This window comes from Geotrypetes seraphini, chromosome 13 (genome assembly GCF_902459505.1).
Source record: "Geotrypetes seraphini chromosome 13, aGeoSer1.1, whole genome shotgun sequence".
NCBI lineage: Eukaryota > Metazoa > Chordata > Amphibia > Gymnophiona > Dermophiidae > Geotrypetes > Geotrypetes seraphini.
The window spans coordinates 295,727-308,891 of NC_047096.1; the positions used below are offsets into that span (position 1 = coordinate 295,727).

General features: G+C 44.8%; 1 protein-coding gene across 3 annotated transcripts in view; it reads right to left on the minus strand.

Moving 5' to 3' along the window:
* Positions 1 to 231: 231 nt before the first annotated feature.
* Positions 232 to 13,165, minus strand: part of STRIP1 (striatin interacting protein 1) — a 130,139-nt gene continuing 117,205 nt past the window's right edge. The window contains exons 20-21 of one of the 3 annotated variants that reach the window (XM_033919302.1): positions 1,777 to 1,981; positions 232 to 1,372 (exon numbers count right to left, since the gene is read on the minus strand). In XM_033919302.1, the coding sequence (XP_033775193.1) occupies positions 1,125 to 1,372; positions 1,777 to 1,981 (453 nt within the window). In that variant the 3' untranslated portion in view covers positions 232 to 1,124. Of the gene's footprint in view, positions 1,373 to 1,776; positions 1,982 to 4,876; positions 7,399 to 13,165 lie in introns of those variants that run through there. The other 2 variants (XM_033919303.1, XM_033919304.1) reach the window with 2 other exon arrangements.

The following is a 13,165-nucleotide window of genomic DNA, read 5'->3' on the forward strand; positions in this document are numbered from 1 at the left end:
TTCTGAAGGTTTTATCAATAGGAAAGAATATATTTGTATATTTTTGATTAAATATTAAGGAAAGGGTGGGTGGGAAGGGAATAAATTTATGTATTTGATGTTATATTAGAAAGAAATTCAAGTGATGTATTTAATTTCAAATGTTTTATTATTTGTACACTTGATGCAAGATTAAAAAATGAATAAAGAATTAAAAAAAAAAAAAGTTAAAAAGAACCTGACCAGGGACTGATTTATGCAGCACACAATTTATAAAATCTCTTATCCTAAGAATGAACTCGTTTTATCACTATACTTTGTCATGTTCATCCCAACCAGTTTCTAACCCAGTCAAATGTGAGAAAAATTCTGCAGGCATCTATGTACTTTATAACAAGCTCACTTCTCCAATCCACGAAATTGATCAGATTCATCCAATAAAACCTACAAGTTTCAAGTTTATTTAAAATTTGATAAAACGCTAGTAATAGACACAATTTGGCCTGCAAAATTAAGAATTTTGGTTTAATGCAAATAGATACATAAATACATTAAAAACATTGTTTTTAAAGAGGAAATCTCAGAGATTTAAATGTACATTTATGAAGGAATGGTGACAACATTAGGTGCTTTTCATGGTGGCCTCGTTTCAATATTCTGCTGAAGAGAAGGGATCACTTTCTAACATTTAGTGCACACTAGTGCTGTTTCAGGACATTACTTACTACAAGGTCCATTTAGGCAATGAATAATGCACATTAACTGTGTTAGTGTGTGCCTTAAGTAAATGATCCCTTTAATTTATCAGAGATGGCATCTTCAAGGTTATGATTCCTAAAACTCAAATTGATTTTGGAAGCATAAGTAGCAAAAATATGTCAAAATAACAACTTTTATCCATTGATTTCTTCAAAACAGGCAGTTGAACATGTCTAAGGATGCTTGAGGGCCACTGCCTGCTTTCTACCTGGAGTATGCATGTATATGGTGAGTAAGAAAAGAAAAAAGAAGAATGTGTCAAAGCAGAATCGATTGCATAATGTACTCATCACATAATTCCAAACAAGACCTTATAAAGCAGCAATGTGTCTTAGTAGGCCAGTTCCAGCTGCCTATGCATAGCATCCTAGTATTCAAAAAAAAAGTCACTGTAGCAACTCTTCCCAGGAAATTGGTTTAGAAAACACTTCCCTTTCCAGCCAGAGGTCATAATTCATCTGAAAGTCCTCTGGGAGGTCCACCCTCTGGCCTAGAACACTTTGCAAACAGTTATCTACAGGTAGGAAGTCAGGATTGCTGTGTCCCCGGTCATATCTCCTGGAATTAAACCGCTCAATGTTGGCTCTTAATGCACATTCCTCAGCTTGGAAATCCCAAGGGCGGGCATCCAGGTCTGAAGAGAATCAAGAAAACAAAAAATAAGTGAATTGAAATGTCTTTAACACATCTGATGCAAACCGTGCCCCTCATCTCCCAGCTCCACACTTCCCTCTTACATATATTCTAGCAACAACCTCTAGTACTCACACATTAGCTCTCATATGCTCTTTCCCCAGCTATCGCAACCTATAATAGTTTTACATTATCCCTCCGTATCCCAACTACCACTCTTCCACTTCTGCTAATTCCCTAACCTCTGAAATCCAACTCTATCATACCAGTTCCCACTCTTAGAATGGGCCATTAGTTAGCAGCGCTCTCCCCACAAGCAAAAATCACTCCTGCTAGTGCTCCAACTATCTGCATAGAAGACTCAGATTCTATATCTGTTTCCTCTCCTTTCTGCAGACTACATACCATTGCCATAGGCCCAGTCATCATTCAGTCGGTGGCGCACTTTCTGGTAGATGGCTGACATGGTTTTCATGTTGCTTTTTCTCCACTGTCGGCCAAGGTACTTAGTTTGAACTTTGAGCAACTTGAGAACGTAGAGCTGCATCATGGCCTGTTTCACTTTCAGAGCTCGTTTCAAGATGGGGGCCGATTTAAATACCACCAGCATCTTTAACACACATTATAAATGTAAGGGACAAGCATGTATTTCATTAATTCTGTACCATTCATAATCCCCCTATACCACACAGAGGCAACAGTCAGCCTTGCTGCTCAATTCCACTACACAAAGACCACTGGTCTGACCTTCTAAAGCCCTCTCTTTCTGAGCAAATCACATGTCCATGGCTCTAGCCTTCAGAATGCTTCTTTCCCTAAAAATATGATTGTAGCCCAATCTCACACATGCAGTTCCAGCCTCCAACTGGAGCATGTTGCTGTTTTCTCCAGTTCTGTGATTCCTTCACGGCCACTCATCCTTACTAATTCCTGGAGTTTTCCCAATTTCTATGTTCTTCCACCAGACTCTATGGCCCAAAGGTGCACCCTATCAATTTCCAACATCAGTGGCTTAGAGTGGGGAAGCCTTGCAGCCTTGCAGCCTTGCAGCATTCCTAGCAGTAATATACAGGCATGCTGCCAGTAACGGCAGCACCTAAGAAAAAACTAGACACCACAAAAACATTGTGGGCATGATTAGACTATAAGGGAGGGGAACTGGGTAACATAAGTAAGGAGCTGGGAATGAACAAACAGAAGGCTAAAAAGATGGGGGTAGAGGACTACAGGAGAGACCAGAGGTATAGAGAAACAGAGGAAGCAATATGCAAGTGGAAGAAAAAGACAGACAGACTGCAGGACTGAAGGAAGAAGATATGGTATAGAAAAAAGATTCAAAGCAAGTGAGGGAGAAAGCTCTGGGCAGCTGAGGGAAAGACTACATGGGCCCTAAGATATTTATTTCACTGCAGTTATAGTCTATGCTCAAAAGTGAATGAATGTGTAAAAGATAATGAAGATACACAGAGTTCCTTAACAAATATTTCTGTTCACAGATGAAGGTCTGGGAGCATGACTGCAGAAAAACACAGAAAGGAATGACAGCATGCTGAACCTTGAATGATTTTCAGAAGACTCTTTCATGAGGAGCTAGGATAGGATTCATCCGAGGATATTGAAAGAACTTCAGGAAGTTCTAGTGGCTCCGCTGTTTGACCTTTTCAAGACTTTTTAAAATTAGGAGTGATCCCTCTCCAGTAAGGAGGCTGGGAGCTGGTTAGTCTAACCTCTGCGTGATTAGTGAATTTTCTGAAATCCAGTGGATAGCAGGACCCAAGGCAGCATGGTTCTACTAGAGGTAGGTCTTGCCAGACAAATCAGAGTAATTTCTTTGACTAGGTGACCAGATAGTTGGATCAAGGAAGAACACTAGTCTTTGACATGGTTCCACATACGTGACTTTCGTATGGACCCTAAACTGACTGACTGGATTAGAAACTGATTGAATGGGAGGCAACAAAGGGTGGTGATGGTAAATGACATTCACCAATGATGTGTTGCAGGGACTGGTCCTTGGTACAGTACAGCTCTTAACATTTTTTGTGAGCAGTATTGAAGTAGGACTCTCTGGTAATATTTTTGTCTTTATAGATGATGCCAAAATTAGCAAGACGCTCTGGATATAAGAAGAAATCTAGCAAAATTTGAAAAATGGCCTATAATATGGTAACTAAGATGCAATGATTAAAAAAAAAAAATGCAAGGTCTTGCATTTAGGCTGCAAAAACCCAAGGCAGTGGCACAGCATAAGTACTAACTCATCTGAATAAAAACAGAGAACATTTTTTGTCTGAAAAAGGGGAGAAAAATGTTAACTCAAATAAGGGTTTATATTCCAGCATTCCCCTCCTTCTAGCCTTCCTTTTGTCCCTGTATTACCCACCCCTGCGGTGTCTGCCATTTCCCTCTCTCTTGTTAGTGTCCCTCCTCCTCCTAAAATCAACAGTAGCCCAAAACGAATTACACTTAAAATCAACATTGTAGTTCTTTTTATGATTTGGTCCAAAAATTGATTGATTACCTCCTTCAGTGATATTTTGACCATTGTATTTTTTCTTTGACTCTTTGTCTAAGCTTTGCTAGATAAATAATCTATCAAAAAAATGTTCTCTTAGTCTTCGGATGCTGAGAAGGATCCAACATCGTTTTCACCAACATCATTTTGCCGTGTTGGTACAGGCTATTGTACTTGCACAGTTAGATTATACAAATTCCCTTTTTATTAATCTGAGTAAAAGCAATTTTAAAAGATTACAACTTATACAAAGCACAGTGGCTAAATTATTATTTGGGAAAAGAAAATATGATCATGTCTCTCTCCTTTTGAGGACTCTTCACTAGCTTCTGGTTTATTCGAGAATTCAGTTCAAATGTGCTAACATAATATTTAAAATCCTTCAAGGAATTTTTTCTCCATTGGTTTCTGTCTCTTAATTCTTTGCGGTTGTTACATTCAAGAACTTCTCAAAGATATAAACTTTTTTCCGCTCTTTCAAAGGGATTGGAACTTTTCGTTCTTTTGTATTTATCTTTGCAAAAATTTGGAATGATCTTCCTTCTGAAATCATAATCCATGCCTCATTTCTAAGTTTTCATAAATCTTTAAAAATGCTACTGTTTCAGAAATCATTAATAGATTCTCCTAATTTACATTAGAAGATTATAAATAATGTTGCTTTCTACTTTGTATACTTTAATTGTAATGATCTATCTTTATGTGATAAATTAATTCTTGCACACCGAGTCAAGCCCTTTCTTAAGGATGACCCGGTATAAAAATCTATAGATTGGATCGCATTAAGAAATATCTGTTTAAAGGACTCTTCCAACTGATTTGCTTCATAAGAATTGTCATACTGGGATAGACCAAAGGTCCATTGTCCAGTATCCTGTTTCCAACAGTGGCCAACCCAGGTCCTAAGTACTAGACTGAAACCCAAATAGTAGCAACACTCCAGAGCTGAGATTGTGATGTCATAATGCCTCATTCCATCAGTGCCTAAGAGCCATCTTCACCAGTGATGTCACAATGGCTTGATTGTCCTATACTTGACTCACATAAGAACATAATAGCCATACTGGGACAGACCGAAGGTCCATCAAGCCCAGCATCCTGTCACGAGTCAACAGAGGGAGTCTGAGCAGTGGAAAAGAGCTCATTTGCATACAAGCAGCTGCAAAGGCACCTGGGAGCTGTCCATTCATCCTGAATGGAAAACAGTGCTGAACCCCCCTCCCCCCCCGAGAGCTTGGGAAAACAGGAGCTCCTTTGGGAACCCAGGTGACCCTCGAGAGGAGGAATGCTGGCTTTCGCCTAACCCTCAATAAGCCGGCCTGTCCAGTAGAACTTGGGAGTGTAGAGAGGGCTCAAGCATGATGACCGGCAGAGGGCCAGGTAGAGAGAAGGAGACAAAGACTGGGAGAGACCTCAGGGCATGTATCCAGGAAAAGACAACTGAGGGACTGAAATTGGGTCTGGAAGAAGTAGCTGGAGGGCCCGGAAGAGCTTGGAGCAACTGGAGAGTAATCAAGCTTGACGACTGGTGGAGGGACTGGTGAAGAGTGTCCAGGACCCATGGCCAGGGATCAGAGGACCAGCGGTGGCCCCACAAGCAGTTAGAGTTCAAGATCTTAGGCTGATGGGGACTGGCGAGTGACCAGCAGAGGGACCGGCAGGCCTGGTGGCAATCAGCAGAGAGACTGGTAATTGTACCAGTAGCTGCCAGAAGATCCAGAAAGAAGTAGCCTGAAGAACCAGAGATCATTGGTCGAAGGTAACTGGTGAATGACTGGCAGAGGGGATCGTTGGAGCCAGTGGCGACCAGTGGAGAGACTGGTAATGGTACCAGAAGCTGCCTGAAGATTGGAAGCAATGAGGTTTGGAGAGAACCCGGTGAAGCACAAGAAACCCTGGGACTGACAGTGACTTGTGAGTGGCCAGTGGAGGGACTGGAAATGGTATCGGAAGCTGCCCAAAAACCCAGAAATCCATGGAGGGGTCGGAGAGGACCCACTGGCAACCAGAGAAGTGTCTGGAGGGCCTGGTCCTGTGTGAGTGAAGCATGTTTTAACAAAGCTTGGTATTGTTTTAGCAGAGCCTGATGTTGAAGGAGAAGAAAGAAGACCAGAAGTGTCTGGGGGTGATGGAGTGATGGGCGATGACTGCTTGGCCTGATCGCACCAATCCAGATCCCAAGTACCCAGCTAGATCCCAAGTAGTAAAACGGATTTTATGCTGCTTAGCCACACAGGATCTTGCAGATTGGCTGCCCTGTTGCTTTTTTTGACCACCTTCTCTGCCTTAACTGGCAGACTTCTTAATGATTCTCTTCTTCTCCCTGAACAGGCATGGCTACACTTAGTTCCTCTCTCCCCTCTCTTAGATTCACCAGTAGCCCCCTTCTATTCAAATCATCTCTCTAGTGGTGTGTTGGGGTAGGAGTGATCCTTACTTATTTCTGCCTATGCTGTTTCTGTGACTTACAGTGGCAATCTCGTGAGTGGAGAACGCTCCTGCCCCAAAACACTAGACCACAGAAGACGTACGGGAGGGCTACTGATGGGTCTGGGAGAGAGGACAAAGAAACTAGGTTTCAGCTGTGCCAGTTCATGAGGGGAAGGAGGGAATCAGTGAGAATCTTCCAGTTCAGTGCAGTGGGGACAGGGACAATAACAAAAGAGGAGGGAGCCACTGCTGGGAGGGAGGTAGGTTGGGAGAGAGGTAGGTCTCGAGTATAAACCAAAATCCCCATTTTTGGGCCATTGTTTTGGCTCCAAAATTTCAGTTTATATTCAAGTATATACAGTACCTCTGTGTACAAAAGAAGAGTAAGGCCTTGGATTGATCGTATCTGATGACCTTAAGGTAGCCAAATGGGTAGGAAAGGATACCGTAAATGACAAAAGGATGCTTGGGGGCATTGGGTGAAGAATGGCCAACAAGAAAAATAGAGGCAACACACAACTGAGCTAAATGAACCATTAGTTTGACCCAATATGTCTGTTCTTCTGTTCTAACACTCTGGGGAGATTTCTTTTGCAGTATGGGGACAGACAAATATCTCAAAATGTATACTATGCAAGAAAAGTGGGAGAAGTGAGAAATGATAAAGACATTTACATATCTCATTGGCATAAATGCACAAGCGATACGTCTCCTTCAGCTGAAAACCAGGTCTGGAATGAGGGGAATAAGGATACAGACTCAGGAATCTTCTGCTTTTCTGAGCAGGGACTATCTATTGCATGTTAAAATATACAGCGCTGCGTACGCCTTTCACCACTATAGAAATAATAAATAATAGTAGTAGTAGGAATAATCTAGGGAAATATGTCTTTATAAATGGGTGATTGATATGCGGTACAGACTCCCAATGGAGTTGATGGAGACAAGGACTGTATCTGAATTCAAAAAAGTACAAAGAATCTCTAAGGAAGAGGAATGAACTGTAGAACTTATTGGTTGGTATGGATGGGCAGACTTCATAGCTAGTATGGGCTTTATCTGCTGTCATTTTCTCTGTTTCTCTAAAGAAAGAAGTGGGAGAAAGTAAAAGAACAAAGAAAACAATGAAGAAAAATTAAATTCAATGGTTGAAAAATTTTCAAAGGAAACTAATTTTATTTATTTATAAAACTTATCCAGGCAGTGTCTATTAAATAACATTCATAAAATAAATGACTAACATGACATACAAGAACTGCCCAACAGCTAAGTATCTTCTATCTGCTCATTTTTTTCCAATTACATAAATGCCTTTACGAAAAGATTTGTTTCCCCCAATAAATATGCAGAGCTAGAAATTTCAGTAACTATTCCAGACTACTTTGTTCATGTCTCTGACTGTTGTTCCAGAATCTGCTTATGAGCTACTGCAAGAAAACTAGAATAAAAAACCCCAAAACAAAACACACAACTGAAGAGATGATGCCTTACAACGGTGTGTCTCAAACTGTGTACCACGAGATATTCCAGAAATTTTTTTTTTTAAATTCCCTTAGAAATAAATTCCCTTAGAATTAAATTCCCTTAGAATATTCCCTTAGAATAGATGACATGAACTGTAAGTCATGTATATACAAGAGTCTGTCAATGTTACGAGTGTCTGAATGTGTAAGGATACAACCGCCCAGGCAAGCATCATTCTTTGATGTGACCGGTCCTGTAGAATGTGAGTTATTGATTCTGAAAACTACTGTGTAAGTATCCTTGTAACCCATTCTGGGTTCCTGGAGAGCACGGGCTATACAATTAAATAAATGGCAAGTAAGGAAGAATTAGGTTCTTATCTGCTAATTTTCTTTCTGTTAGCTTGTAGACTGGTATAGTCCTTACGAATGGTTATATGCCTCACTGCTACCATCAGGTGGAGACTGAGCACATGGGATTGGCATGTGGGATCTCTTCATGGAGGAAGTTAGGGGGTGGGTCATTAGTGTGGGTAGACTTGATGGGCCGTGGCCCTTTTCTGCCGTCATTTTCTGTTTCTAAACTTGTATATCAGGCTAGCATCTGCCTAGCAACTCAGTCTGCCGAATAGCTAAGCAGAACTAAGCCAGCTGAGTCATAGCCGTTGTTCTTACTTCTCCCCAGCCCTAGAAAAATGATAGAACCCGCAGAAAAAACAAAATCTGTATACAAGCAAAACAAAAACCCGCAATTACCACACAAAGACATACAGGGTGGGGGACTATACCAGTCTACAAGCTAACAGAAAGAAAATTAGCAGGTAAGAACCTAATTTCTCCTTCTGTATCACTTGGTAGACTGGTATAGTCCTTACGAATGGGACATACCAAAGCAGTACCCAATTAAGGGTGGGACCCCTGAAGGGCTGACACCAGAACATGTTCACCAAATACTGCATCCCGACATGCTTGAACATCCACACGGTAGTGTCTTAAAAAGGAATACAGAGAAGATCAAACTACTTGCAAATATCCACTGGAGGCACTAGAGAAGACTCAGCCCAAAAAGCTGCCTGACCCCTAGTGGAATGAGCCTTGAGAAATTCTGGAACAGACTTTTTCTTCAGAAGATAAGCGGAAGCAATAGTTTTCTTGATCCAGCGCGCAATAGTAGCCTTAGAAGCGCCAGTCCCCTGACGAGGACCCGCTAGGAGGACAAAAAGATGATCTGATTTCCAGATTTCCTGGGTCCTCTGCACATAAGAGTGAAGGACCCGACTGACATCCAACTTGCGCAACTGTCTCTACCGGAAGAGCCGTCCTGGCTACCCAACACCGGGAGGACCACTGCCTGATTGACATGAAAAGGAGAAACTACCTTTGGTAGAAAGGAACAGGCCTCAAGACAACCCGCTCCCTAGAAAACTCCAAGAAGGGAGCCCTACAAGAGGATGGAGAGCAAGAAATAGCTTTATTCACATTGGCGAATGTGACCCAGACTCAGACCAGAGGTCATGGCCTGAAGCTGAGAGGGGACACGGCCAGGACAAATGTCATAAAGTTCTGCTTCACACAGCGAGTGGGGAACGCCTGGAACTCTCTCTCGAAAGAGATGGTGGAGGAAACTACCATTCTAGGACTTAAGGGAAAATTGGACGCACATCTTCTTGCAGGACACGTTGAGGGATACGAGTGACTAATGTATGCACCAGGATTCGCCTGGCTGAGCCTCCGCGTGTGCGGATCAACGGACTGGATGGACCCCAGGTCTGATCCGGTGCAGGCATTTCTTATGTTATGTTAGAAAGCCTGCAGCTCAGAAAAATGTCTAGCTGAAGTAATGGCTACCAAGAAGACCGCTTTAAGAGTAAGGTCCTTCAAAGAACAGTCGCCCAACGGTTCAAAAGGTGGGCACACTAGAACAGACAGAGTCAGATTCAGATCCCAAGATGGAACAGAGGGTTGGACGGGAAGCCTAAGCAATTTGGCCGCCCGCAAGAAGCGAATCACATCAGGAATGGCAGTCAAAACACTGACCTTTCAATAACCCACGAAAAGCTGACAAGGCTGCAAGCTCAATCTGGAGAGAAGACCAAGCCAGTCCCCTGTCCAGGCCATCCTGCAAGAGCTCTAAGATGTTAGGCAGGGAAGCGAGAAAAGAGACCATATCACGCGCATCATACCACTCCTCAAAGGGATGCCAAACCCTCACATAAGCCCAAGAGGTGGTCAGCCTCCGGGACCCCAATAGAGTTGTGATCACTTTATCTGAATACCCCTTCTTACCTAGGCGACTCCTTTCAAGAGCCAAGCCATAAGACAAAAGGGATCCAAATCGAACATTGGAATGGGGCCCTGAGTCAGAAGGTTGTTCAAGAGAGGCAGAGGATCCGCCACCAAATGCCTCACCCGATCCGCATACCACAGTCGTCGAGACCAATCCGAAGCCACCAGAACCATGAGGCCTGGATGGCGAATTATGCGGAGAAGAACCCTGCCTACTAATGGCCACGGAGGGAACACATACAACAGCCCCTCCGTTGGCCATGGTTGAACCAGAGCCTGACCATCTCAGCGAAGACTGAAAAAACGGGGTGTTTTGGCATTGACATTTGTGGCCATCAGGTTCATGAGGGGCTGACCCCAAGACTGCTAACTGAAAAGCCACTGGGCTGAGACTCCACTCTCTGGGATCTAGCACGTGACGAATGAGGAAGTCCGCTTGAACATTTTCCACTCCGTCTGGTAAGCTGATAATTCTTGAAGGTGCGACTCCACCCAGACCATGAGCAGAGTTGCCTCCTGTGCCACTAAAGTGCTCCTGGTGCCCCCCTGATGATTGACATAGGTCACTGCTGTGGAATTGTCCGACAGAATCCTGAATGACTTGCCCATCAGCAAGGCTAGCAACACCAGATGGATGGCTCTGGTCTCCAAGACATTGATCGACCAAGCCTCCTCCTTCATGGACCAGGTGCCCCGAGCTGAGTGAACTAGACACTGAGCTCCCCAACTGAGAAGAATGGCATCCGTGAGCAGCACTGGCCACTGCGGCTGATCCAGACTCGCCCCTTGTACAAGATGGGGGTCTGCAGTCACCAACGAAGACTGCCCCGAGCTAAGCCCGGAAGCAGAACAGGGTGATCCAGACTGTACCTCTGAGGCGACCACCTCCGAAGAAAAGCATACTGAAGAGGACACATGTGGGCTCGCGACCACCTCACTACATTGAGGGAAGCCACCATCGACCCTAAGACTTGGAGGAAATCCTGTGCCCAAGGACACCGGGACGCCATAAGCAGGCGAATCTGATATTGCAATTTGCTTACCCAGGCCTCCAAAAGGAAGACCTTCCCCAAGGAGGTGTTGAACAGCACGCCTAGATACTCCAGGTGCTGAGAGGGAGACAGCCGTCTCTTGGCAAGGTTGACTACCCATCGCAGTGACTGCAAAAACTCCACCACCCGAGCCGTAACCCGGGTGCTCTCCTGTAACTTTGCTCGAATCAAAGTCATCCAGGTAGGGATGAACTAGAATGCCCTCTTTGCGCAATGCCGCCATGACGACCACCATCACCTTGGTGAACATCCACGGAGCCATGGCCAGACCAAAGGGAAGTGCACAGAACTGATAATGTTGCCCAAAGATCGCAAAGCGCAGGAAGCGATGATGGGAGACCCGAATAGGAATGTGCAAGTAGGCCTCGGTCAGATCTAGAGAGGTCAGAAACTCCCCCGTCTGAACTGCCAGAATCACAGACCGCAGAGTTTCCATGTGGAAGGAAGGCATATGAAGAGCCCTGTTGACCCCCTTCAAATCCAGGATGGGCCGAAAGGTCCCTTCTTTCTTTGGCACCACAAAGTAAATTGATTACCAACCTGTGCCCCACTTCTGTGGGGGAACTGGAACCACCGCGTGGAGATCTAACAATCTTTGAAGGGTCTGGCGAAAGGCCTGCTGCTTCCACGCCACCTGCGTGGGAGAAGCGAGAAAACGGTCTAGCAAGGAATGGGCAAACTCTAGAGCATAACCGTCCCAAATCACCTCCAGATCGGATGTGATGTCTGCCCACTTTGGATAAAAATCTCTCAGCCGGGTGCCCACAAGGAGTCATTGGGCTGGACGGGCGGCAGGGGATCCGGCGGGGGCACTACCCGGCAGGCCCCACGAAAGGACTGTATGCGCTGGAAGAACCTGCCTCTAGAGAGCCCAGGGGACTAAAAAGAGGCAGCCCGTCGACCAGGGTGGAAATGGCGGAAATCACACCCACGGCCACGAGCAGTGCCACCTCGGGCCAGCGGCCTAGGCCCATCCTCAGGCAAATGAGGCATTTTAGAATCAGTGAGAGTCTGTACCAACCTGTCCAGGTCCTCACCAAACAAGGAAGATCCCTTAAAAGGAAACTTTGTCAACTTAGCTTTGGACGCCGAGTCCGCTGACCAAGCACGAAGCCACAAGGTACAGAGAAATGCCACACAAAATGCCAATGACTTGGCAGAAGCTCACAAGAAGTCATAAGTGGCATCTGAAAGATAAGAAGCACCCAATTCAATCTTTGTCACCTCGCACTTGAGCAATTACCAATCCTCAGTTTTACAGTCAAGGATCTGCTTGGCCCAGCGAAAACACGCCTGAGCCACCAGCCTGCCACATATCGCTGCTTGGACCGCCAGAGCTGTCACATCAAAACTCTGTTTAAGGAGGGACTCCAACTTATGCTCCTCTGGGTCCTTCAAGGCCACACCGCCCTCACCAGGCACGGTATGCCTCTTAGAGATGGCCGAGACCACTGCATCCACTACAGGTGACTTCAGAGTGTCCCTATCCCCTTCAGGAATGGGATACAGGCGGGCCATGGAGCACGCAAAACGAATGGGAGCTTCCAGCATCTGCCACTGTGCGAGCATAATATCTCAAATATCCTGATGCATAGCAAAAGAGTGGGAAGCAGAGTGGATCCCCTCAAGCAAGGGGTTCATTGTATGCGGGGGCTCCAACACAGTATTCTCAAAGTGCAAAACTGAGGAGACCTGAAGAATTAACTTATGAAGCTCTTCCCGCTGAAAAATGAGTACCACAGATGCATCTTTGCCAGCTGGGGGGTGTTCAAACCCCTTGCTGGCAGAATCCGAACCCCTAAGAGGATCCTGGAAATTTCCCCAAGGGTCCAGGTCCTCATCAATAACATCTTGCTCCTCTGGGCAAAAATCCTTATCCCAAGAGTCCATCGGGCATTTGTTTATGAGAGGAGGGGGGCAAAACCACCTCTGTGTGGGGCCGCACCAGGAAAGATGTCAAGGCAACCCCCCCTCCTCCCCGAGACCCCCTGAGTGGAAATGGAACCTCCAGCTGCCAGCACATAAGCTTTACAAAGTGCTAACATAAA